Source organism: Taurulus bubalis, assembly GCF_910589615.1.
Source record: "Taurulus bubalis genome assembly, chromosome: 7".
In the NCBI taxonomy this organism is placed as follows: domain Eukaryota; kingdom Metazoa; phylum Chordata; class Actinopteri; order Perciformes; family Cottidae; genus Taurulus; species Taurulus bubalis.
Window position 1 is genome coordinate 9,750,279 of NC_136595.1, and position 27,239 is coordinate 9,777,517.

Consider the following 27,239-nt stretch of genomic DNA (forward strand, 5'->3'; position numbering starts at 1 on the left):
CATATTAATATGATTATTCTCGCTCTCATAGATCTACTACCACACCATATCTCCCCCTCATAGCACATGCACAGTTGTTTAAGACACAATGCAGTGACGAGCCAGCGGGCTTCAAGCAACATCTTGAAGGATCTGCAATGCTGTAACAAGAAATAAGCAAAAAAAGGCAATTTTTGGCAATGGTATATCAAAGTTATCAATTTTGACCAAATATTTAGTGATGCAGGCAGACTGTGCTTTGATGAAGAGTCATCATAAAACCTTGGGAAGAGAGACTATAGACTGCCTCATGCTGCCATCATGTGGAGAAACATGTTATCACAGAACACCGGAGAGGGAGTTACTTGAACACCCAGGCTATGCCTTTGGCTGCGATTGAAGACAATAAATAAATATAAATATCTGATAACTTCTTTATGATAAATAATAAAAATGAAAAGGTAAGTATTAAAGTACCCATGTTATATAAAGCCACTTCCATGCTGCAACTCCAGCATTAAAACCAAAGTGAAAACAGGTCACAGACACAAACAGAAATGTTACGAGCTACTATTATTATCACAAGTTCATAATAAAAGGGCCAGGCAGCACTTTAGTATTGCACTTCCGTATAGTTGGGGGGGGGGGGACTAACGTGAGACAGTCAAGAGCGGTCGTATTCAATACAGCAGAGGCCCAGAGATATAAAACGTATAGTCCAACAAGCTCAACAATTCAGGAGCATGCATTGGTTGCATCATTTCTCATGATGCATGTTCCCATGATGCAACCAATGGAATTTGTTTGCAAGACGCTGCCTGAGAAATGCCTACACCTTTAAAACTCAGCACCTGGGTGGTACTCCCTTTCATGCCTATTAAAAACCTCCCTGTGGACTTCACTGATTCTGTCGTGGCCTTTAAATCCAAACTCAATTTCATCTTTTCACCTTACTTGCATTCATTATCTATTATACGGCAGCTGCTTGACATCCCCCCAGATCAATTATCTTCAGATATGTTTGTCACTTCATTCATTTTGTTATGTTGGTCTACTCTGAACACACAACGTCTATTTCCCGTCTGTCCGTCCTCAGAGAGGAATCCCTCCTTTCTGGCTCTTTCGCAGGTTTCTTCCATTTTCATTCCCCTCGTTAAATGTTTTTTCTTTCTTAACCCAAATCGAGGGGTCTAAGGACAGATGGTGTCGTATGCTGTACAGATTGTAAAGCCCCTTGAGGCAAATTCGTGATATTGGGATATTAATATGTTTTAAAAAAATGATTGGGCAGGTCATAAAACCAGCCATATTCTTCCAATACAACACATTTCTCTTTCAAAACAAGAGAAGAAATGGCCAGTGTGACTTAGAAAATGTGCAATGTCAAAAATCTAAGAAGCCTGCTTGCTTCTTTTTGCAACGTCGCTGTAAACTCTGCTGTTAATCACCAGAGGGCGGCACCTGGCAGCAGTGAATGCCGTCTGACTGGAGATATGAAAGACGTTAGAAGGCCTCATTAATAATGCAGAGGGGGGGTGCAGCAATGTCACCTGATGCCTCTCTCAATTACACGAGAGGCAGGTGGCAACCGTCAAGTCTGACGGAGACGCTGACCTGTGTGGGAAAAGATCTCCGGCAGCATGTAACGAGGGTCCCAGTCTGTGTTACCGGCACGAATCTATAGGAAGAAAAGAAAATGTGAAAAATGACTAAACAGCTATGACAGAAAACCAAATGAGACGACATCAGAGAGAGATTTCAATACCAGGGAGTCCGAATTTACGGCTGACTGAATATACCTGAACATTAAATGGTAGAAATATATATTATACTGATGGGGTCTTTAATGTCAAGGACTGTTACTGTGAACTGGTCAGCAACTTACTGGCTGGACAAGGACAGAGAAGAGCTCCAGTTACATCTTTAACAAAAGCCTGAATTATTTCAATAAATCAAAAGTATAAATATATAAAACACAGAATTAAAGAACCAGACTAAACTGTTGATCCATTAAACAAACACTCAGAGGTCTGTTATTGTACAGCGCCGACACGGAGGATGTTTTATGACCCGCTTTGTTACCAGTTACTAAGCAACCTCTTACCTCCTCGTCTAGTTTATGATTTGCTCTCCAGTTTCAGTGCAGCGGGGTGGAGACATCATATAAAAGCTTTGCAGAGCGAGTATTAACAAATCTGTGCTGAACGACACGCTGGGATTTCATCATAAAGGCAATGAAACCTCTAAAACAGTAATTTATTCATCCATTCATCCATTCGTCCATCTATTTGTTTAAAGGGAATTTTATATATACAACATCAGGGCGAAAAACATACTTGAGCACCCAGAGCTGAAACACGGGTCTTACTAATATCCAACATGTTCAAACAACACCCTGTCCTACAATGTGGCACGAAGAGGGAATATTTCTAATGCACATAGGTCGTGCTTCTCATTCAAAATAAATATGAAAATGTGAGATTTTTACTGGCTGTCAGTTGCCACTTGTGTTCATCTTAACGAAAACACACTGAGGCAGTCACAAGTGCAACCCGGCCAACCAATTACACATCAGTGCATGGCTTACCCACGGGAACCAGTTGGCTGAGGGGGAGAAGATCATTTAATTTAATGACAGTGGTTTTATTATTAGACTGACTCATTCCCCCCGATGCAGCGCAGATGCACCACGGAGACCTGGATAGGCTTTGTGTAATTGTGTCAATTTGAGCTGCATGTCATGTGGGACCTGCACAAGGCACACGTCTATAAATATCCCACGGCAGCAATAATATGACAATTCCTACAGTGTCAGTGAGATATACACACACACACACACACACACACACACACACACACACACACACACACACACACACACACAGGCCAGTGACCAGGGAGCTGGACAAGAGGAGCGACAACAAGGCAGCTCTGGCGACTCGACAAGTGGGTCTTGTCGGGGACAGTTCTTCATCAAATTGAGTTCTCCACTTTAAAATCCATGAGCAACCGAAGAACACCCTGGAATGCTCACTATAATGTCATTAAATTATCTGCCAAACACTATTAGCACCTGGGGCTTACACTTGGTACCTTCTATGCAGATGGCCCAAACAAAAGTACAGACAGCAAGAATACAGCATCAGCCTGCAGTCAGTGTGGGAACGCAACCCAAAGAACTCTCCCCACGTCAGGTATAGTGGCAATAGAAGCAAACTAATGAAGCTAGATCAAACAACGTAATGTCCAGTAAACTAAGATTCTCTGTGTTTTAAATAAATGGGCCCACGGCTCAGGGTTTTTGGAGCAGACGCAACCCAATATGCATTTCTTAAGAAACCATATTTCATTATCCTGGCGCAGAATTTGCATTGTTGTCTGTTTGGAGAGATTCATGATTGACTTTAAAAACAAACTCAACTTGCTTAACGCGGCAAAAGGTATTGCACTAGGCCGCTTAATATACTCTGAGACAAAGGAATTGTCTAAATGCAAACGTATTTCAGTCTGCATTACAGATTGCAGGACGCTGGTTTCAGTATTGATTATTCTGTTGATTTATTTTTGCTGGAAAAAATCCCAGAAGTCCCCAAACCCCAAAGTGACATCAATGGTAAATTGTGTTTAAAGCCCAAATATGTTCATTTGTGATCCAAAAAAGGACCAAAAAAAGAATTTTCAGCATTTGTCCTTGATAAATGGCGTCTTACACTATCATGGCTCTCAAACTTCTTTGTGTCAAGGACCCCTTAATTCACTGAATTAATGCCCATCAAGTTCGATTTGATCAGATTTAGCTTCAGGGACCTCCATCTGAAAAAAAAAGGTTCTGGTTCTCAGATAAGGTCAAGACACAGAATGCTATAGTTGTCAGCTACATTGGGAGAGATCCGTGGAGGAAGTTATGACTTACTTACATCGGGCTCACTTCTATTGTGTATTTAAAAAGTGAAAATCAACTACTCCCCACTTTTGGGGGGGGACCCCCTTGTACGCAAGGACCCTTAAGCGTATCGCAAATCAAATTGATCAAATATTTTTAACGAAATGAGCTGTGGCTTGATTAAGGTCATAACTGGGATTCTTACACACGTATAAACATATTAGAATAACTGGTAAGAAGTGGAAAAAGCTCATAGGGTTCATGGTGAAAACCTTCATCGCCTGTTGATAAGCGGGATACAAGCAGTTAAGGCTTTGTGTCCACGTCCACCGTACCGCCCTCATCACTGTGACAGGCTCCAGTGAGGACGCCGAGGCGGCTCTGACGTGTGTCAGGGCGGCGCAGCATATTTCACATATTGCTGTGGATTTAACAGGCTGGAGGCCTGACGGCGGCGGCTCCACTCTGTTGACGAGATGCGTTCTCTGAAGATCTCTGTGACCAGAGCGGTGACGCACGGACGAGCTCCCCGGAGGCCGAGCGTGGAATTTGAGTCGAGCGACAGAAGTGTGTGTGTGTGTGTGTGTGTGTGTGAGGGGGGGCATTTTAATGAGATTACACCGCTGCTAGGGTCTGCACCGGTGACTGTGGTGTAACCAGGCAACAAAGCCCTGAGGCCCCACGTCAGCATCAAAAGCCCCATTTAGGTGGAGTCACACTCAACTACCAGAGGCCATATGTCACCGAGAAGACACATCTACCAAAAAACTGGAGGGGAAAACAGTAATAGTCTGTAATATAACCAGCACAGTTTTCAAACAACAACTGCAACATATAAATGCAGGAGGTGTACTGCATGAAAGGGTTTATAGAATAGTTGAGTATTAGCAGCCCTCAGGTTTGTGATAGGCTTTTAAATTAAGGGGGGAATAACTAAACAAACACATTAGACAGATTCAAGTTATTAACAACCACAACCAGTTATGTGCATGCAGACATAGGTGCAAAAGTGTGTACAAGTGTATTCCTGTTAGCTATTCCTTTTCCCAAAAAAAGAAAAGATTGAAACTCTAAAGCTCGTACTTGTTGCTCCCCTGTCTTGGATCTTGCTATGGTAGTTTTCGTTAGTAGTAGTAGAAGTAGTAGTCGTCTTCCTTCTTTGCTGTGTAAAGATAAAGAGGAACTAATGTCAGCGTGAAATCAGCATCATTGTGGAAGCTATCCGAAAACGTTTTGTTTGGTTCACTCATGTACTTTAAATGGATGCTCGATGTGTCTCCACTGGATAAACGTGAGGACAAACTATCCCGGATACGGGGGCCGCCATCTTGGGATTTTGACCACATTAGGGGCCAGAGTGCAAAAACCGAGGATTCCAGGTTTGCGTCTCTCAGGAAAAAAACCTGACAGTATTTGTTTCCAATCTTGTGTTTTCTCCTCAGACTTCCTGGTGGAATAAAAACCTGATTCAGTCAGTAAAGTCTTGGGGTTGGTGTCATCCATCCTCTAACGCTGCCCCAGTTAAGGCAAGGCAAGTTTATTTGTATAGCACATTTCAACAACAGGGCAAATTCGCTGATATATAATGTTCATGGTTCATTTACGACCTAGTTATCACGTATTTACTTACAACTCGGGGCAGTTGACAAGACTTCCAATTACCCCGGAAATGCATCAGAAGTCACTAATGTGGGGGAACCCAGATTGAGATGTCGGGTAACCCACCTAACCATGATTCTCTACACAGGCAGGCAGCAGTAACCACTATCCTACATGCTTAGCTGACAATGTGGATCCATAATATAATATTTATCTTTTTCTTATTTATCATTTTTCTACTATTATTATTGGTTCAATTAGTTGCTTGAGTAACGCCGGCCCGACTTGGCGGCCATAAGCAGTTAACAGTGATAACAGTGGCACATTTAAGGATTTATGGCTGCTAAGCTATGATTGAGCACATTTTAGACTCAATATATTTGAATTTGACCAATGGCGCGGGGCTGCAGCCAGCCACGAGGAGGCGATGTTGACGTTTTGGCTTCACTTTTGGGGAGCTGTCATTCTCTATAAAGTCAATGGTATAAACTTTATATGTAAGAATAAAACCCTCCAAATGCTCTATTAGCTTTCAGATTAGAAGGATGGTGGTGTTTCCATGTATGACCTAAACGTTTGATTCCCTCCCGATATAATATTGGGACTTTGAAGTTCAAAGAAAAAATGGAAAGCAACATAACACATCAGGTAGGTTTTCCATGGAGACATACGTCACCATTTAGTAGAATAAACCATTTGCATGTTCTAATATCCAATAAAGCAAGTTCTCAACTCTTTCCTATGCACACCTGTCACTTCTGCTGCATTAACACCTGTTTACCAACTAGATTATGAGCATGCCCACCATTTAAAATCTGAAGAACTGTACATTTTTCCTTGGCAACTCACAGACAACATACCTGATGAAATTAGAAATCCCCCCACAAAAAAAATTACTCGCTCCTTGTGTGCATACGTTTTTTTTTCTGGTCATTGACTGGAGTTGAGTTTACCTCCCGGTATTATTTAACCAGTCATCACACCGTCGCGTTATCTCCGGGCTGATACTCACCTGGCCTCTCGAATCCCACAGTGGTTTCCTTTTTTTTTTGTTTCAAAGTCGAGCCATGGAATAGCGAGTGGTGACACGAGTGGAGATCCTTGATTTATACATACAAATAAAAAGCCCTCTAGCTGTGCCTATCAAAACGTTTCACGATGCAGAACATAAACATTGAGCCCTGTTGGTGGCAGGAGACCCGAGAGTCATCTGCTGCTGACCGCTGCAGAGCTGTCGGGCTGGGACTCTTTTACTCCTCCTGCCGGGAGACAACAGCGCCCTCTTCAGGCCACCAGCTCGTACTGCACGTAGGCCCACACCAACTTGTCTTTTTATTCATTTGACAGAAACGTGAGAATATCTGGATTACACGTGATGTTAATAACTAATAAGGCTGGTTTAAAAAAATTTAAAAAATCAAGCATTTTGTGTAAAATGTTTTATTGTACAGATACAGTGCTCACACCCTCCTATGTTTGTGTCAACTATAAGGTTTTGTTTAGTTTTAGTTGTTTATTTTCTTAATTCATTGCAGTTGTGGATGAGGTCGCCGGGTCACTTACTTACAATACAATGACGTACATTGTAAAATGTATACAAAGATACGAGTAAAAGTCATGCATTCAAATCCTACTGAGGTACGAATACAGGAGTAGTAACAGCTGTGTGTAGTTTAAGTAACAGGAGTAACAGTAGTGGTTGTGCAGTACATCCATGTAAGTAACATTAGTTGATACTGCTGCATCTACCTGGAGGTTAATGTAGTTCTGCAGTAATATCTCATGCACTTTTACTTTCACCTCAAAATTAAGAAGAAAACAGTAGAACTCTGTAATGGCATGTAGTTGATGGCCCTATGAACACTGTAAAAAAAACTAGTAATTATTAACAAAGTTCACCTGCTTTCTAGTGAATGTTGGGCTTCAACTCATACTGCATCTTCCTATAAGTTTCATTTTCACTTTAAACTATGTTTTAAGACATGTATATATTTCACTGCTATACTTGAAAGTGACATTATTGTAGACGGTCTGCATTTTACAGCCCGCAGTGTTTAAAATGTAGTTATGAACGTTTCAGAAGCATCAACAGTAGAATGAAATAACGAAACGAAGGAGGTTTTCTGTCCGTTATTCCCCCGCCAGCTTCCCAGTGATCCTGTAGGTCTCCGTCGGCCCCTGCTCTCCACACGTCTGCTGGCTCTCTTGCTTCTCCAGCACACCTGTCAATAGTGAACCTATTCTTAACATGTGAACATCTGGTATGTTTACCAAGTAACTGTCTCGTTTCATCTTTTTTTTCCCATTTGAGAACTGGATGCTACAGAACCCCTAGACTCTAGGGCCTAGAGGGCAAGTGAGAAAAAACATTATGGTGATCCAGTTTCTAAGTCTAAATAGTGTTCTCACCTGCATTAATGACCTTTCTCTTTCTCTATATCTACACTGTATACGTGTGTGTGTGTGTGTGTGTGTGTGTGTGTGTGTGTGAGAGAGAGAGAGAAAAACAGGTGAGGAAAAAGGTTTTGCCAGGATCATTTTGTGTTTGTTGTTGTAATACTCATATCGACCACAAGAGGCTGAAGTGCATTATTATCCAATGTTTAAAATATTATTATTTAAAAGATTTCATGTTTTCTTCCAGCTGAGTTTTTAATCTTTCTCCGCACTTTAAACACAATGTTCATATATTATCTGTTGGCAGAATTATTTTGGCACTAGTCTGCCGTTAAGGACATTTTAGTCGCGGTGGACTTCAGTCTCGTGTCACCAAAATGAATATTTCAAATATACACACACAACCAGAAAAATTATCCGGTTATGAAGTCATAAACACAGGAGAGAAAACAATTTAGATCAAACTTAAAAAAATAGATCCCCAGATTTATTTTCCCCTGCCACACTTTCCTCTCACTATAAAGTTAAAATGTTACAGACCTGTTTGTTGGCTATTGCCTGACTTTTTTCTGCCGCACTTGTGGGAGGGCGCATAGAGAAAGACGATGGTGAAAACATACAGGTTCCACATGCCATAGACCCCTGTGAGGAAAGCACTGTGGACTTGGAACGTGTAGTCTCCCCAGTGCCAGTGACCCTCGCTGACCTGGTGACACACGACGAATGACTGTTCACAGCAGGAAATAATAACGCAGTTATAGGCCTCCACGTTGATCATGAGAGAGCAACACTAACTTGATTTAATATGAAGAAGACGACCGTCATGGCGGCACACGCTAGAGTTACCAGCATCAAAAACTTGAACCTGAAGATTATACCCTGGCAGAACCAGCAAGAGTGACAACAAAAATACAGTTAAAACTTCCAGAATATTGTTTGGTCTATTGTGATTCAGATATGAAGTGTACAAAAACTAAAATCAAACCTTATAGCGCAGTCTCCTAGCCTTTGGCATTGCAGGAAGTTGCTGTATTTTCCCGCCAATGTTCCTGAACACACAACGCACCATGCCACACAGGGAGAGAAAGAACAGACACACAGAAACCCCCGCCACCACAATGAAGGTCATCTGTGCCGACAGTCAAGGGAAAGAAACCTGGACGTTTAAAGCTGGTTGTCGTTTAAAGAGGCAGACTTCTGACGCAGCACAAGTATCTGAAGGATACGGCCAGCTTCATCCCAACTTCTGATGCCCAGACGCTGTAGAAAGGGTTGGTCAAATGAACCCCCCTTTGTGTGACATAAAAGCACATTCATGTTTGAAGAAAGTTACAACGCAATAGACCTCATCAAAGGCAGTCGTGTCACTACCTGTCGCTCAGGTCAAACGCGAGGAGAAGGGACGAGCCGAACACCACCAGACCGACCTGCCACCAGTACGCCGAGAGGCGATTCCTCCGACTTTGGTCCTGCAGGATTTGCCGAAGAAAGAGAAATCTGAAACGACTGGCCCGAAAAGTGTGGAGAACGAGTACGGCGGAGGGGGAAGCAGAAGGCGCTAACCATGAGGTGCTCGCCGCAGAAGATGACCCAGAAACAGAAGAGCGTGGAATAGAAGACGCCCTGTTGAGCGTCCTCCAACAGCAGCAGCCATGTCCACTCGAAGCCCAGGGAGAGGCACTCCGCCGGCACGTTCAGGATCGTCATGGAGATGCCCAGAGCAAAAATCACCCTGCACGAGGTACAAGACAGACACAGTTGCAACGATGGCGTGCATTCTGCTGCAGGCAGAGTACTGACCCGGGTCTACCGGGGACAACGTGCACTTAGGATGGAGCACTTTTACATTTCCCCACCCCGAAGTGCCACATACCTCTTGAACATTTTGTTTTAAGTCTGTTTTAAGAGTGACTCAAGGGCCCGGGTTGCACTCAGAGATATTTTAACCTAAGAGCTTGAGCTGTGCGATAACATCACGCAACCTTTTTTTGGGAAAAGATTTCCGATTCGTTTTAATCTGAAGTCGGTACGAAGTCTTAAAGTGTTCAATATCAAGTTAAATCAAATGACTACTCAAATAATGATAAGTGCAAAACATAAATGAAGCAATAAATTGTGGAATTACATTTTATTCAAATAAAATAAATTCATGTGCACCCACACACTAACTGCCAGCTAGCAAATTACCTTTACAACATCTGAAATAACAAAAAAAGGTTTTGGTAGCACTTATATAATAACTATATAATATAACTATAATAACTACACACTATTTAGCATTAGTTAAGCATGAGTAAACACTTAATTCATAATGTATAAAGCATTGTTCCAACATGAACACTCATTAGTAACTCATTAGTATGCAATTCATAAACAGTTATAAATGATATATAAAATAAGCTTGAAAATTATGAGTTTCATGATTAGGTTTTCATACTTTATAAATGATGGATCCCCCATTTGTAAATGAAGGACTTATAGATGATAATTCATAAAGTGTTAGTAAATGATAAAAAAAAAAGATTTAAATGTGATTTATTCATGCATTTATTTATACATGATTAATTCAGGTAGTTAAGTATTAGTTAAGTATGTTCTGTGACGTAATCTGAAGTGATGACTTTTACTTTTTTAAAAAGGCCATTCGGAATTTCTTTATTTTTTTTATGCCAAATGCATTCCTTTTCATGGCGTGTAACTTGTCTATTAAATACAGAACACTTCAATTGAACACGACTCCTGACGGGGCTAAACGTTACTCGCGTCACAAAGCCAAAGCAGTTGGTTTGATGGTTACAAATCAGTTCCCTCTCATTGGCTCATACTTTTCCAAAAGGACTGGAGGTCTGGCCATGAGGCTGATCCTGTGCCAGTACCAAACGGTTGCCACAAAGATCCAGGGACTGAACACAGTCTTCATGCTGATCCACACTTTGGTGAAGCCTCCATTCTGGTGGATGCCCTGAGACAAGAGGGGGCATCAAATGTCTAGTTGAAGCACACGCGCGCTTTTGAGATATTATAATTCAGGAAAAACGTTTGATGGAGCTCCAACTATCAGAATCAAACTCACCACTACGTGGATGTCTTTGATTTCTCCAATTCCAACGTTCACTGTGTCGTTCACTGGGAGGCGGAGGTTGATCAAAAAATATTTGTGGGCCACACTTCCCAGTTCCATGAACGGTATGGGGTCACAGTGGTAAAAGCGGCCTTCATTTTCATAAGTCTAAAAAAAGCATGGGCCGCTGAAGGTTACCAAACGGAGACGGTAGAATTAATTTTGGAACGTGTTGAAACGCGACCACGCAGGTTTACCTTAGGGACCGCGAATATGCACCTGAGCGGCCTCCGCTCCACCGAGTGAGACTTCGTGGTCCACTCGGACGTCAGATCGTCCCTGTACGCCAAGCCGGCGTCGATAGTGACGAGGACATCGTCGTCTTCTGAAGAAAAGATTCAGTTTCATTAGACATTCGCGGCCTGAAGCAGAGGAGGCTCGGACCTGTATCATTTATAAAAAGGTACGACCGACGCGCTCCCCTTACCAATCTGATTGATCATCTTGAACGCGATGTCAAACTGCAGCACAGCCAGCATGTACTGGAACCAGGGACTCATCTCCGTGTCGGGAGGAGGAACATGCACGGCAAAAACGATGTTGTTTGCGTCCAGCGTTTTTGCCAGAGGCTCGTCGAAACTGTGGATCTGCTGGCACCGGTTCGATCCCCACGGCGCCAGCCAGCCGCGCGCCCGGTGGCGATTAATGCATTTGGTAGCCAAGTAGCGAATGGCACTGGTGGGACTGGGAGCTTTGGCAAAGGGGGGGGGGATACTCTGTCAGAGACATGTGGTTTGAGTTATGTACAGAAAGATGTGTCTTATTCATTTAGCCAATTTGGGAGAAGACAGTTCGAACAAAGCATATGCAGGTTACTTTCCAGAAAAAGAAAAAGATAGGACTACTTACCGATTAGTGCTCCAACCATGATGGAAAGAACTTGCATAACAAGAATAAAAACACCCAAGAAAACCAATTTCTTAGTGCTCATGTTCTCTATGATTGCGCCTGACATTTCTGAGAGGATTTGGAAAAGTGACGTGCCGAGCCGTGTTCCCAAGAGGCTAAGTGCTCCACTGCTGCTCGTCTGCCTGCTCACACACATCTGCCTCTCCCAGGAGACACAAATCTTCGAGCTAGTGCAGACAGGGGGAGGGGCCGACACGGACCGTAGTTTATTGTTCTGTCTAGATACAGAATAATAAAAGTCCAATTTGGTTTTCTAAAAAGACATAACAAAAAGACATAACAGTTGTCTATAAAATATGATTCCTTTATTGCTGAAAGAATACAACTTCGTAGCATAGGCGAGTGAATGTGTATCACAACTAGGTTACTTGTCTTTACGCTGAGGATTGACCACAGTCACAATGCAAATGTTTGATACTGCACCCGAAGAAAGGGGGAATAACAAATTCAGCCTGGATATCAAAGCGTCTTACAAAATCGAAGGTTAATAATCCTTAACAAGGTTGAGACTGACCCGGAGTCAGCAGCAAGAATCACCTCAGCACCTACACCTTTTTAAAAAAAAAAAAAAAAACCACACCAACTCTGGGCTGTTACTCTCTCCTTTATCTTTGGTTCTATGAGACAAAAATATAGAGTTTCTGAAACGTGTAGCTAATTAGCAATACTGCGGGTGGTTCAAGGTACAAAGGAAAAAGCAACATAAAGCATCTGAATGAGCTAAAATCGACCATTTCATTCTCTACTTAACAAAAAGAAAAGAAAAAAATCCTATATTCACAACTCCTCTGATAAACAAATCTATCAAGAAGGGGATAGAGAAAACCCTTTCTGTTAAAGTGACCATCAAACCACAAGAAAGGAGAAATCGACTGCTCTGAAATTATTCTAAAGCAGTTCTCATAAACCACCAAAGTGATCTAGTACAACGGAAAACATGATGAAGCCATCAGGTGCAGTACCCGCGGCTCCGAACACTTGTTGCATTATCACCAAAATTCACTGACATATCCCGGGCAATGTCTGCCGTCAGTGTCCACAACACATCCAGAAATCTACAAATCACTCACAACATAATATCAAGACAGATAATTCAACAGAAGCATCTGGGGCAGGAAAAGAAAGCGGGAGGGGATGAGGCTGATCAAAATTTCTGCAGCCTCTCGATCCAAATCATTTTCAGGTTTCTGTGTCTGAACGTGAGGCCGTCTTGAAATCCGCAGTCATCTTTCTCTTCAGTATCCATTCCGATGTTCATTATTATCCATGTTACACTGATGTATGCCGGCGGTCAAACCCGCTTCATGTCTCTGCCGATGACAGCACCGAGGGAGTTGTGTGCCAGCGCCGTCCCAGAAGGGGAACCGAAAGGAGTTGAGTCCCGGGAATCACATGTCTTCCTCCTCGTCTTCGTCCTGAGAGGAACTGGCCTGCTGGGCGGCGCTGGCAGATGCCGCTGCCATCTGTGCCTGTTGGGCGGCCTGCTGCATCTGTAGCCACTCTTGCTGGGCGAGCTCCGCCTGCTGCTGCCGCGCCTGCAAGGAAACGGGCGGAACCCAAACAGAGACGTGAGGGAAGGCAAAATGAAATACAAAAAAAGCATTAGATGTCTTAGATTAGACTGGCATATCGATTACCAAGGAACTGCTGCAAGTTCATTAGATGGATGCCTCATGCAATAGAAGATACAGTTGTGCATTTGTTATATGCCGATACAAAACAACCAAAACTAATCACATTTGTTTTAACAGCACGATTTCCCGTCACATTTCTGGTTGTGTTGCATTTATGTTTTCATGCCGCTCCATGAATTAATGTAATATGTTTCTATTGCACTGTGTTGATTGTTGTCGTTTGTCTATGCAGTGGTTCTCAAATGGGGGTACGTGAAGGCACTCCAGGGGGTACATGAGATTTAAAAGAAATATATTTAAAATGAGCATCCATTTCAAAAACCTTTAAAAATTGTTATTTAATAAATATTCAATAAGATATAGTTCATAAACTGAATTGTATATATTCTATATTAAATCAGAAACTGATGGCACAACCAAAAATGCTTTGAACTGGTCATTGGGTACCCGGCTAAAAAATATATTTCACAGGGTTTACATCATTGAAAAACGGTTGAGAACCACTGGTCTAATGTATGCACCACCCGCTAAGACAAATTCTTCGTATGTGTAACATACCTAGCAAATAAATGGTTCTGATTCTTCTGATGAACCACATCAACATGAAAGTGAAAGAATGTCTCAAGTCAGTAAACTTCTCACAAATCATGTTCACATTCTATACAGTTAAAATACTTATACTTGCTTTAACTACACCTCTCCTTTTCTTATATTTTGGCTTTTGTACACAACACTCTAACGTGTAACCCAATATATTAATAACTTTGAATCTGGGGGGACCATGCAAAATAAGTGTTTAAAACACCCATAGAAAAAGATTACAAGCGTGCAATAAACCACACCTGTATTGCAATCCCAATGTTATTGTGGGCCCCGTATTGCCACCACGCACAGCATCAGCAGCAACACGTAAAGAAATGCAGATTTGTGAGTATTTTTTGGATCTTACCTTGGCAAATAATTCCTGTTGCTGCCTCAGGAGCTCTTCCTCTGGGATGCCCAGGTTCTCCAGTCGAGAGCTGGCCTTCCTCCTCTTCAGAGCTACAGTTTTACACTCCTGGAGGACGTCTTTTACCTCCGTGATGTAGGAGGCGAAACCCAGGCTCTCGAGAGCTGTGGTGTGAAAACAAGAGGCGAAAGCGACATAATTACTCTCAGGGGTTTCACATTCTTGGCCTGGAAGAGGGTGCACACACACACACCCCTCCTGTGGTCCTCCACACACTAGGACGGAGCCTCCGTGGGCCCGGACTCACCGTTGATGACATGCTCAGGAGAGATGGTCTTCTTGTCGGACTTGTTGCATATTTCATTGGCTTCAGAGGAGATGAGGTGTATGAACTCCGTGCAGCAGTTAACCACGAGCTCCCTGGCGTCATTGGCCACTCGTACGTTGGGGAGAGTTTCTTTAATCATCTTGTTGATGGCTGCTCTGGGGATGGTGAGGTCGTCGTCGTTTCCAGAGGAAGAAGCCATCGTGGAAGGCAAAAAAAAACAAACAAAACAAATAGATGAAAGCTCCGGCTCCTGGTCGGGTGAGGAAACGTTAGCGATGACAGAGCTCTGTCTGTTAATGGAGTCTACTGCCCGGATCAAAGCAATGGCATCACGAAAAAAAATACGTTTCCTCAAAATAAGCCGGTTGGCTAGCTTGCTAAATGAGCTAATGGCTTTTACGTGTTAAAACCCAACGATGTGCGGTTTCTCTAGACCACCGCTGTGACGCGGATTGCGACAGACAATAAAAAGGTGCAAGAAACGACCAAATAAGACCAGAGATCCGTTAATACTTGTGTGTGTGAGGGGGGGAACGAAAATTATGCTTAGCTAGCTAGCTACCAAGCTAGCTAGTAGCTGTGGTCCCTGTCGCAAGCAAACCGCAACACAGAAGACAAGTGAGAGCGGAGTCTGAGCGCATGGCTACAGCGGAACAATGAGCGGCCGCAGACATGTGTGAGCGGACAGGTGTCCAGGTAGAGCCGACACGCGCACTGAAGCCGCCACAACACCGCGAGCTACTCGTCCTCGCATCGGCTCAGTGAGCCAAACATGTCAAACGAGCTCAAAGCTATCAGCAGTTAATTTACTATTTTGTATCCTGGCTAGCATTAGCTTAAATTTATCCGGAAATGACATACAACAAAGAACCGGAAACGGGCTTCTTCTTCTTCTACTATGAGGTTTTACGGTAGTTGGCATCCATAACTGCCACCTTCGGGTTTTATTCTCCCTCAGTGTCCATTTTTAAAGCCGTTTTTAAAGTCTAGTCGTGCTTTAAAAAACACAATAACCACTTCCTACAGTGAGCACCGTCTCCACACTCTTAAATACTTTTAACGGTGTCCTCTTCCAGCTCTACTTTCCGTAGTTGTCATCATTTTTTTGGGTAAATTTAGTCAGATATTCTCTTACTATATTTGACTTCTAGGCACAGCAACTGCAGACAATGTTTCCGGCTCCTTTACTAAACATCTAAACACTATACTGTCTCTATACGTATATTCCCTATAACTAACTTATAGCATTCACTCGGATACGGTGTAATTAAGAGGTGTTGGAAGTCGCCCAGCAAGTGTTTAGCGCCATCTGTTGTTCACTTGGAGAATTAATGCAACACGTTTTCTTTTCATTTCCATTCTGTTTTATTCCAGTCTATTGTGTTCTGCTCTCTGCCTACAATCCAAGTCTTGAATATCTTTACGAAATGTTTCTCAGTAAAAATCCATGTGGTGTGAGGCTCTGCACAAACAGCTGAATCACACAGTAAATACTTTTTTTTATAATCCAGTGTCACAAACACAATATGCCACCAACACACCTGATTCACAAAGTGATGCATGTCTTTGAAAGATAGCCTCTGGAGGTTTAGAACATCTCTAAATGTAAACAGCGGCTCTCAACAGGGCAGTGTAACCATCTACGCTTCATCTGAGGCACTGGCTTTGTCGCTGCTCTGCAAAGGTAATAAAGATATTGATATTGATATTGAGATATGCTCGTCTGTTAAATGTACCAGGGTGTGGTTTAAAACCTGCAGCGGGAGCTCACAGCCACGTGTATAAAAAAAAAGAAAATTGCATTGTCACAATCATTTTTAGCTTTCATATTTTTATTTGTTCACATCAATTGCTGATTCAGCATTTCGCACAGCTAAGACTAAAATTATAATTAAATATTAGGAAAGTAAACAATAAGCCCACATGTGGGTGAATATATCTTGCTAAAGACAGCATGACACTCTAGTTGCTCTTGTCCTTTTCCAAGGTGAAGCTCTTTCGGCTTTTCCAGCGCAGAAGTTTGATGAAGTTCAGACTGGCGTTGAAGACCTTGTCATGCTCAAACACCATTTTGTAAAACGTGTCAATTGGGAGGTCGCCGTCAGGGTCCGCATATTTGAGTGTGGTCATAGGGGTGTAAAGCCTGTTTGTCTGATGGCGGAAAGGGGGGTTATCCATGGTGATGATCTTGAAAGTATGCTATGGGGGGGCACAAACAGACATAAACCATTGTAACTCATCTCGGTTGCATAAAAACAGTGAGGCGAAGAATGTCTGAGGACAAAAGATGTGCAATACCTCTGCTACATCTTCAGCAGTCTGCCCGAAGGTTTCAAAGATCTGATTGTAGTTCTTCAAGTAGATGTTGATGAACATGTCGGCAGTCACCTTGTCAGCTTTGCTGAGATCAGTCTTTAAGGCCTCCTCATAGACTTTACGCTCAAACTCTGTTAGCACCGGACCTGGCTCTATCAGGCTGATGCTGAGGGCGGAACGGACAGTACAAACATCATCACATCTTACACAATGAGAGGCCGAAGAGCAGCATGCTAAGTTAAAAAGTAACCGAAAGCTGCAGAGATACTTTTAATATATGTATTCACGGGAAACCACCCTGCGGCGCTATTCCCTTTGATATGCAGTTCCTGTATGATGCTGTGTTAACACACCGCAGACAAGGGTGTGTTTTTATGTGATTTTTATTTTGCTACGACATACTTTTCCCGACATGTCGGTGAACATGTCGGTTCACCAGCATCTACATGTCTGTTCTGAAGGAGGAATGCAGTTTTCCTCACACCGTGAGCACAATTTGAAACTCACTGAGAAAGCTGCGCGGAATAAATAGAGCAAAGCGTGCCTCGCAAGAATCATCTTACCTGAGATTAAATCTCAGGGCTTGCACCGCTAAGCTTTCGCAAAAGCCCTCCACTGCAAACTTGGATGCTGCGTAGACGTCGTTGAATAAAATCCCTGAAGAACAGAGTGAGACACTGTTAGGACGGTGATTTGTCACCAAAACAAAAAAATGAACAACCTCAGATTGAGCCGATCTGACCCACCCTGAATACCCATGACGCTGCTCATGGCCACGATGTGGCCTTTTTTCCTCCTCTTCATGTCAGGGAGGATTTCCTTCAGCAGGCGCACAAGCCCAAAAAAGTTGGTGTCCATGACGGTTTTCATCTCATCGATGGACTGACACTCGATGGGCCCAATCAGACCCATCCCAGCATTGCTTACTGTGGGAGGAAGTCAACCATGGAAAGAAATGTTATCTAAGCACAATGTGCGTATTGGAAAACTAGTAGCGGAATCTAGTTTCTCTAAACTAAATTGAGCCAAATGGTGTGGGCTTACTTAGGATGTCCACCCTGCGCTCTGGCAGGCTGTCCACACAGGCTTTGATGGAGTCCTCGTCACATACGTCCAACTGTCTGATCTCCAGAGTCCTGCCCAGGGTCCGACCGGCCGCCTCGACTAGCGCCTCGCCCTTATTTAAGTTCCTCATGGTGGCATAGACTGGGACAAGCAAAATTGATTTACACTTTGAAGCAGAATTATTTACTAATTTTCCCCGTAAGTGGCATAACATCCTTTTGATTTTCTTGTTTTTTTCCCATTACTATGGAGATTTTTCATGATATTCAAAGCATTGGAAAATATGGCAGTTGTTATAGTCAACTGAGACGTCTTTTCCGTAAGCAATGTCCCAGTAGGTTGGGATAATCCGCAGACGTCGGGACTATTTATTTCACAGAAAGTAGTCTCCAAAAGGATAGCGGTCCCTAGTACTTCTAAAGTGCCTCTTCATTTGCAGCAATATGACCCATTAACCAGCAGTAATGTCACAAAGGGATTGGCATTATCATAGATATTTACCATTATTATGCATCTAACTTTTTAAATGAGGGATTGTACAAAGATTGGATCCTAACCTTGTCGAAAACAATACTCTATGTTTCAAAATAATATGACAGGGTTTAGTTGGTGCAGTTAATAACAAACCCTATAGGCCATTAATTTACAATTGTGCACTATTTTCACCACTTAATTTCCATACCGTCCCTTTGCTGTCAAACTATCATTCTAAATGTTCTTCAGCAATACAGACACCTTAAAAAGTCACCTTTGCCTCATTTCTTTTGATTCTTTTACTCCTCAGCTTATTTGAACGCTAGTGACAAACCATTTTAGAAGTAAAGTAGTCAGTTATGCCAAGTTTAGACAAGGATTTTTTAAATGTGTTGTAATATTACCCATGAACCTTTTCTTCTCGTCCTTTGCGATGCGGGCGGCCAAAGAGAGGCCGATCCCAGAGGAGCAGCCTGTGATGAGCACCACCTTCTGGGTCATTTTGCCTGGTTCGGTTTGTCCAGCGGCTCCAGGAGCGAAGAATGGACAAGAACAAAAGAGAAGGGAGGTGATGGCTGACGAGGAGGCACTTTTAAAACCCGCTCCTTAAGCCACAGGTCTGCAACTCAGCAAAAGACTTGTACACACAGGCTGAGGATTACCGTCAAGCCCAGCCTATACATGGTGCTGGTGCACAGTGAGGATTTAGGCTCATGATAATAAGTGTATTGCTGCGGGTGAATTGACTCAAAAGATTTAACAGAAAAAGCACAGGGTCCCGTTTGAATAAATCAGAAAAGTCTTCAAAAACTGTCATAGTTTTTTATTCAAATTCAGAATTCCCCAATATATGTTGGTCTTTGCAAGCTAGGCTGTGAAAAAGGGAAATGTTTTGTAAAAATATACATTTGACGATCTGAACTTGGGGAGAAATAATGCATCATGCTCCACTTGATCGGAAACCATTTTAATGCATAAGAGAAAGAAAGTTTCAAAATTCCAGACCCGTTCCATGCCAATTTATTGTAGATACTGTGTTTGTTTGGAATTATAAGAGTATGTGCTGAATACATCAGGGTAGCAACATGTAAAGTGAACATGCCTCATAAAGTGTAAACTGTGAACATGCCATGCTCACAATATCGATATGCGATAAACAATGAATCTTGGCAGGTTTTTCTTGCAGCTCTTGGTTTTCCACTAGTGCTTTGTGATACGTTGTTGCAGGCACTGCATAGGATCCTTGTCCCACATCTTGGGGTCCCAGGCATGGAACCAGCCGGTGAAGGAGGGTGGCTCGTTTCCCTGTTTAATGGTTCCGATGGAGACTCCACGACGCCCAGAGGGGTCCGAATCCACATATTGTTCGGCTGAAAGGAAACCAAGAATGCAGTCGTTGAACAAATTCCTCTTTTTTACCTATTTATTACTCTTATTTAGCACATTTTAAAAACTGTATCTAATACCTTTCTTGTACATACTACCACCTTCTCTACATATACCACCATATGCATAGAGTTTTCATGTTTTTTTCCTCTTTCTTATTATAGTGTGTTTTTTTAATAAAAAAAAAAAAAAAAAAAAAAAAAAAAAAAAGTTGACTCAGAGAGCCCTGCAAAAAAAATTCCAATGTGTCTGGACTGTTGGTCTAGGCACAAATGGCCAAATAAAAACCTTGAACCTTTTTCTCCTCATCTTTATTAACTCTGTTTGTCTTACCAATCTTGGACGATCCATTTTTCTCCGTCTCATTGGCATCGTTTCCAACCCAAACGATGATCTGGCGAAGAAATAACCAAATGGGTTTATGGATAAGGCAGCAATAAAAATAAAAAAATAAAAGAGATCTGCTAGGGCTGCCACTGAATCGAAACAAATGAAGATTCAAAGTGAAAGGCAGCGTACCTGATTCCAGGTGTCCAGAATCATGACATCATCGGGTGCCAGATCCATCTGTGTGAACTCGCCGGGCACCTCCTCTGCCTAAATATAGAGAAGTGTGTGTTTATGAAATGGCTGTATGAAGCACTGAGATAAATAGGTAAAAGAAATGCATCAGAATAAAATAAATAACTCCCCTTGACTGAATCTAAATAGATGAAAACTTGAGACTCACTATCAGCCTGCCGGTCTTGTTTGAACAGCCAAACAGCCTTGGAGGCTTGACTGTCTTCTGCAGGGCCAAGGAGGTCTGGTAGTCCTCCTTTCCACCGAGTGCGTTCCAGAAAGCATCTGACAACGACGAGAAAATAGCAGTGTTATATTTTACACTGCAGTGATCAAAGCCCTCCCCCTTTCCCCCCCTTGCACTCGCTCACCTGGCTCCTTGGTCTCCTCCACCTGGGTGGCAGTTCCTGTAAGCACGTCGGCGACATACTTGGCTGCAGCCTCCTCCTCCACCGTCGCTCCCTTTCCCTTCCACACGAACAGGGAACTGGGAGACTTCAGCACGAACACGTCATTGGTGTTGAGAGAGGAGGCAATGGGCGCCACCTGCGTAATGCGAGACACAAATAGAGAGGGAGAACGGTGTGAGTCGGTCCTTAAGAGGCGTCAGCTAAGGCGCATGCAATGTGATAAACGAAGCTGACCTCAACAGCCCGCGTGGCTTTGGTGGAGCTCCGGCGGATGTGGAAGAGACGCGTGCTGCTGGGCTTGCTCTCGCCAGATATGCGGGACGTCCCGCCCATGTGGACCAGCAAAGGGTTGGCTTTAAACACGCTCACAAGATGAGGGGGTTCTTGACCCTGAGTGACACGAATCTGCCGAGACACAGTAGTCGCTTAGCCAAACGTGTATGATGAGGGCCTATAAGAGTCATTCCCCCATCTGCTTGAGTAGGTCATTAAAAGGAACGGTTTACTTATTTGCTGTATAGCTGAGAAGATCGATACCACTCTTATGTTCGTCTCTTCAATCTGAAGGTACAGCAAGCAGCTGATTAGCTTAGCATTAGACTGGGGGAAATCCACCTACCAGCACCTGTAAAGCTCACTCGTTAACACCAGGCTCGCTGTCTCCCTGTGTCTCTAATCATTATGCTAAGCTAACCGTCTGCCAGCTCGCACTTCAAATTTAAAGCCCAGTCATGGGAGTGGTATTGGTCTTCTCATCAACTCTGGTTAGCGTATTTCCTCACCTGGGTCGCTACTCCACCCATGGAGTCGTCCAATTGGACGGTGAGGAAGGCTGAAGCAGCCAGTTCATCCTTAGTGCAATTATTCCCTTGCCTAAAAAGAGCAAAGCCATAATGTATTCATAACTCATTCAACCTAAATCAATGGCGATAGTCACATCTAAGGCTAAAAAGCAAGACAGTCAGCTGCCCCAGCAAATTTAGTTGAAGCCTATATGAATGTGATATAAAGACAGACTCAAACTGTTTATGCATGGATAAATGTGAAGGTTTTATGATTTACAATCTGGCAAGAAGGCAGAGGTCTTCTCTACCATTTTCCTTTTTATTCTCGTTCAAATGTTTTCCAAAATTGTATGCACATATGCTTCTGCTGTTCTGTGTGAATGTTGTTTAAAAAAAAAAAAAAAAAGGAATTTAGTATTTATAATATCTACCGGTACTTCGATGGTTACTGCATTTTACCTCCTCTTTAGTTGATATTGTGCTCACATGATGCATTGTCCTAAATAAAAGGATATAACAGGTAGATCTAGCTATGCTGAAACGTTTGCACTCACCAAGTGTAGATGATATGCTTCTCTCTGCCTCCCGTGTTGTAGGAGTACAGCACCAGGTAACAGTCGCCTCCAAAGAACTGTCCATAGGTGGATGGGTTCACAGGTACCTTATCCCCGTCTTCCACACGCCAGATCTACAGACACCGACCATTGTCACATCTACCACGTTGATCTCTAATGCAATGAATATTGAGCGAGAGCGTAGTCAGGTGAGTTACCACACCTTGACATCCCCGGAGCCATCGTCCACCATGCCATGCTGGGCAGCCATGCTGTCGTCGCTGTGGAGTTTGGAGGCGTCGAAGGGAATCTGCTCCACGTTGGCGATCTGACCGATGACGTAGGCCTTGCTCGGGCCGGTGGTCTCATCCTTGTCCAACCAGTTGAAGAAGAACTGCTTGAAAAGGGTGGTCTCGCCCCCCGCTGGCAGTATCTGGATCTGTTTGTGTCAGAAGCAGACAAAGGAGCATGCATATTCATGAACAGGAAGACCAGTAGGGAGGACGGCATTCTGGTAGCAAAGTTTCAGTACGTTGCCACATTACCTGGGTAGTCGGGGAGTAATTCTTGTCATTGATGAACTTGTTTGCGACAACCAGTGCTGCACTGCGCTCATCTTTATTTGCCTCGCCGCCTACAGTTTGGGGTGTGATACAGTGGTTAGAGACTACAAACTATTGTCAAAAATATAGGTGAGTCATATTTTTCCTAGTTGGAGAGGAAGCACAGATTTATAACTTATTGTTATGAGCAAACTAAGCACTGATAAATACACAAGAGAAGGATGCAAACAAGAGGTTGCAGAAATGGACATGCATCATGGCGTTATACCTTTCCAGACAAATATCTTGTTGCTTCCTCCATTGTCCAAGATGTAGCATTCACTGTTGGAGAGCATGTCTTGCTTGAATGGGTTTTTATCCGCCACAATGGTGACCGTCATGGAGCCGTTAGCATCGGAAATCTAGAAAGTAGAGATGATCGAAACATCTACATTCATCATCTGAATATTAAAAATATACTGTAACATCTATCCACATTCATTCATTTAAAAGCGTAATAGTTGCACATATTTACCAGATTGAGAGATGCCACGTTTGTGTTCTGCTTATCGGTGTGCAGATCAGTGTCAGAGCCTCCTAGAGGGAGGTCGGGTTTGGGTCCAAGCTCCTATAAATAAACACATGCACACAGATTGCAATATTGCACTCACATCCTCCCTTGCTGCCAGAGAAAGAAATTACAGAATAAAGCTGTTCAAATGTAAAAAAGAAAAGAAAGAGCTCACAGCGATGACATCCTCTGGCTCGGAGCCTTCGCCAATCATTTCTACATCACCACGACCGTTTCGCTCATTATCGCGGATCGCAATGGCCAGCTCAGTGGTCTTCAGGCGCTCAAACATATTGGACTTACTGCCAGACCAGTGGTAGATGATCTGGGAAGAAGAGAAGAAAGTCATCACCTGAAGCCTGAACTATTTCAGTCGAACACGTTTGGCTATTTAGTCCGTCTTCTAGCTCACCTTTCCCAGGTCGATGATGAAGCAGTCTCCTTTGTTGAAGCTCCCCCAGGACATGTCCACCTCGGTGGCTCTGATTTTCCGACGGCCTTTAACATGCAGCAGGCGTTTGACATTTGAGTCGTTGGTCACCACCTGCCGGAAGCCTGAGGCTACACCACCTCTCTTCGACAGGAGCAAAGTCAGGAAGAATAAAGCGTCAGTCAGATTACATTAAACAGCAGCTGCATGGTCTGTCCATTTAAAAGGATAGCCTAATCAAAGATCTGAGAAGTCAAATTATCTGGCTTATTTTTCATTTAAAACCCATACTTTCCACATGCATAATACTAAAATAAAACACTGGCTATTGTTGGTTTTCCTACTTCTGGTGTTGTGGCATCAGAAAACATGTTTCTACTCGCCTTGTTTGCCAGCTCAAACTCCCCATGGAAAACTTTAGCGGAAAACCTGAGGGAGCAACCAACCAAACACTCCCCAGAATAGCAAGTGACGAGCATCACCTCCCATAAAAACTTGCAACACTTGCAACACTTTAGGCTGAGGTCTTTTCATTGGTTTCGTAGTCTGGCATGAATACATTAATTCATCTTAAATTCCTGAAGGCCACAGTGTGTATGTCATGTATTCACCTTGTATTTGATGCCAGTCTTGAAGTAGCCCATAAAAGTGACAGACTCTTCATTTTGAAACTCAGTGAACTGTATTGGGGCTCCATTTAAGAAAGTGTCCAGTTGGGTCATAAAGATGGCAGCACACCCCCTCTCATCCTGGGAAGTTTCTTTGCCTGTGATTTAAAAAAATAATGAGTGAAAAAAATGTAGCATAGACAGAAACATGAGGGGGTAATTCTAATATAAGCCCGAGATTGTTTTCAGGCGTCGGCAGATAATCTAAGTGTATTACCAAACCAGGAGTGTATGTTGTAAGACGGAGCAGAGGTGGTGTTGAGCACTATGTAGGAGTCTCCGATGTAGAAGTCTCCATGGAGTTGAGCAGGGATGGGTGCCAAGTCCATTTTCTCAATCCGCCACACCTGCAGGCCGGGCTTCTTCCCTGCAGCCGCAAACTCCTTGTGGAACGCCATAGTGCTCTGGGTCTGCGATAAGACACATATTTATTACCAAGTGTCCCATTAAGCCACAGCAGGGACAGTGACTAACCTTAAAACACAGGAGTTGATATAGTGCAACAGTTTCATACAGGGCTGAAGGGATTATCTGAAAGTTTACTGGAATTTAAGTCAAGTTTTCAAGCACGAATGTCAAACATTCTTAATTTGCAGTTTCTCAAGTGGGACGATTTGTTGCTTTTTCTGTTCTGATTGTAAAGTTACAAATAAATTGCTTTTCATCAAAATATTTAGATATCTAAATAGATTATACGATTACTCAGCAATAAAATGATTGATCAATGCAGCCCTAGTTTCATACAGACTTCTGGCACAGAGACATAGCCGTTCTCCTCACGTTTGGATTTGATTGAAGAAAAATAGACAAACACCAGAAAAAGAAAGAAAACTATTCAAAATCAAACAAGCATCCCCACTTTCGTATTTCATTTTTATCATTTTATTTTTTTCAGGGAAATTAATTGTGCACATTACAAAGGATTCAAAAGTCAAACAGTTCATTGTGTTTTTTTTTCTCAATCCTCTTCATCTCTGAACAAAAGGTCCGCCCTGTATTCACTGTGCATCCTTTGCTGCTGCTTAACCTGTAATACAGGTGCCGTGCAATTAATAGTGCATTGGTCTAAAGTGGCGAAAAGTCACCTGATGCACCAGGAAGGGCGTGTCCTCTGCACTGACTGTTAAACTGCAACAGCAGTGTTGGTGTTATTTGGGGCTGGAAAAAGCCACACCCAACCAAAGACAAAAAGACGTATACCTTATGTAATTGTTGGGTGGAAGATTAGGAGAAAACTGATAAAGGCAAATAATATTAATCATGCACCAGAGGAAACACGACTAAACATTTAAAGTAGTTATTACATACTTTTTTTTAAAGTATAACCGTTTTGCTTCCTTTGATGCAGAAAGAGTTCGTGTGTTAACATTTGTTGAGGCGAATTTCGCAAAAGGTAAAAAAAAAAAAAAGCAACTTGTCTATTACTTCATAAATACCCATCTGAATATCTAGATTTTTTGTTATATAGCATTCTCAAGCATTTTTGCAAACATTTGCGGATAATTAACAACTTTCTTTACCTGATGAAGGCTGGGTGAGAAGAAGGGGACACTGCTGTTTCCACCCAGAGTGTCTGCTGCAGGTCTCGTTTTATAGTCCGGGACACATCCGCGTTGAGACGGAGAGGCGTGTCTAGTCGTATCCCGACCCTGCCCAGATCTGCAACCAGATCTGCAAAAAACACACGCACACACACACATTATGTAACTTCATTTTATGTTACTCTGCATCCCCGTTCAATTTTCATTAAACAACTTGTGGAGCTGTGGGGGAAAAGACAAGTCACCATTTTGGTCTCAGCAATGTTGGGGGGGATGGGGGGGGGTATGAACTTAAATATTAAGGTAACTGAATCTGATTTGTCCTCAAGCGCATTAGATTCATGTTTCAGCTGGGTACAGGAACTTTCTTTGATAGCAGAGAACTGAGAAAATCATCGCCACACTTGACATCCAGATAGCTAATGGTGACAAGGAGCAACAGTAAGCCCGCCTCTGTCCAAAGATAAAGTAATCTAATTGCAGGCACAGCAGGAACACAATCTGCAGAATTGTTTAGACCTAATAGTGTGCGTACTGTGATCCACACTCTTCTTGTCTGGTGGCATAGTTGATCTGACATTAGAATGCTGCAGGAATGATTTGCACTTCGCCAGTAAAATACCTCACACCTGAGATTTGAAGCGGTTGCGTGTCACGCAAAAGGCGGTTGCTAACAAGCGGCTAAATGAGACTTGCGTTGTCAGGGGTGTCGCGCAAAAGTGCAAGTATCATAAACATTTTTATCCCAAACAACTAAATCCAACGGAAAAATCCTATTGTTTTTTGGGGTTGAGGGAACCAGTGCGATGCTAACTTCAGAGTTGGCTGACTAAAATGCATCCTCCCTGCACTACTCTTACATTGCTGCTGTTCTAGGGCGTGTTAGGTGTGATTGGCTGGAGCTGTACAGGAGTTTATGACAACTCTGACACCCATGTGGCAGCTTGACAGAGAGTTATGGCACAAATCTCTCCTCTGAGCCCTGCTAGTCGCCTCAGGTTAGGGCTGGGTCCATCACTCCTACTGGCAGAGCTGCATCAGCACATTCTGTCTCGTTGTGTGGGTACACACAGCTACACAGTCCCTGTTGGGCACATACCAATGTGCCTCCACAAGACCAAACACATACACAAGTGC

General features: G+C 43.0%; 4 protein-coding genes across 4 annotated transcripts; all 4 read right to left on the reverse strand.

Moving 5' to 3' along the window:
- Positions 1–7,591: 7,591 nt before the first annotated feature.
- LOC306739520 (protein wntless homolog) lies at positions 7,592–11,934 on the reverse strand (the record flags this gene model as incomplete). The annotated part of the gene is made up of 12 exons (XM_079221541.1): positions 7,592–7,683; positions 8,399–8,564; positions 8,654–8,737; positions 8,844–8,987; positions 9,085–9,148; positions 9,230–9,327; positions 9,422–9,590; positions 10,684–10,820; positions 10,932–11,087; positions 11,177–11,301; positions 11,407–11,670; positions 11,829–11,934. The coding sequence occupies 12 exons, from the start codon at positions 11,932–11,934 to the stop codon at positions 7,592–7,594; spliced, it is 1,605 nt and encodes a 534-aa protein (XP_079077667.1).
- Positions 11,935–12,225: 291 nt separating this feature from the next.
- Positions 12,226–14,998, reverse strand: dr1 (down-regulator of transcription 1; the record flags this gene model as incomplete). The annotated part of the gene is made up of 3 exons (XM_079220556.1): positions 12,226–13,423; positions 14,472–14,635; positions 14,779–14,998. 3 exons carry the CDS (start codon positions 14,996–14,998, stop codon positions 13,277–13,279), a joined length of 531 nt encoding a protein of 176 aa, XP_079076682.1. The 3' UTR covers positions 12,226–13,276.
- A 1,659-nt stretch (positions 14,999–16,657) lies between these two features.
- LOC306738996 (retinol dehydrogenase 8) lies at positions 16,658–19,155 on the reverse strand (the record flags this gene model as incomplete). The annotated part of the gene is made up of 6 exons (XM_079220933.1): positions 16,658–16,998; positions 17,098–17,281; positions 17,679–17,772; positions 17,862–18,041; positions 18,160–18,321; positions 19,059–19,155. 6 exons carry the CDS (start codon positions 19,153–19,155, stop codon positions 16,762–16,764), a joined length of 954 nt encoding a protein of 317 aa, XP_079077059.1. The 3' UTR covers positions 16,658–16,761.
- A 307-nt stretch (positions 19,156–19,462) lies between these two features.
- On the reverse strand, positions 19,463–26,116 carry scinla (scinderin like a). Its single transcript, XM_079220415.1, has 17 exons — positions 26,082–26,116; positions 24,779–24,971; positions 24,505–24,659; positions 23,876–24,037; positions 23,639–23,788; positions 23,428–23,520; positions 23,182–23,314; positions 22,896–22,984; positions 22,574–22,789; positions 22,351–22,484; positions 21,794–21,884; positions 21,246–21,416; positions 20,973–21,147; positions 20,771–20,886; positions 20,560–20,637; positions 20,374–20,434; positions 19,463–20,024 (listed from the first exon to the last, which is right to left on the reverse strand). The coding sequence occupies exons 2-17, from the start codon at positions 24,957–24,959 to the stop codon at positions 19,855–19,857; spliced, it is 2,175 nt and encodes a 724-aa protein (XP_079076541.1). The 5' UTR covers positions 24,960–24,971; positions 26,082–26,116; the 3' UTR covers positions 19,463–19,854.
- Between the last annotated feature and the right edge of the window lie 1,123 nt (positions 26,117–27,239).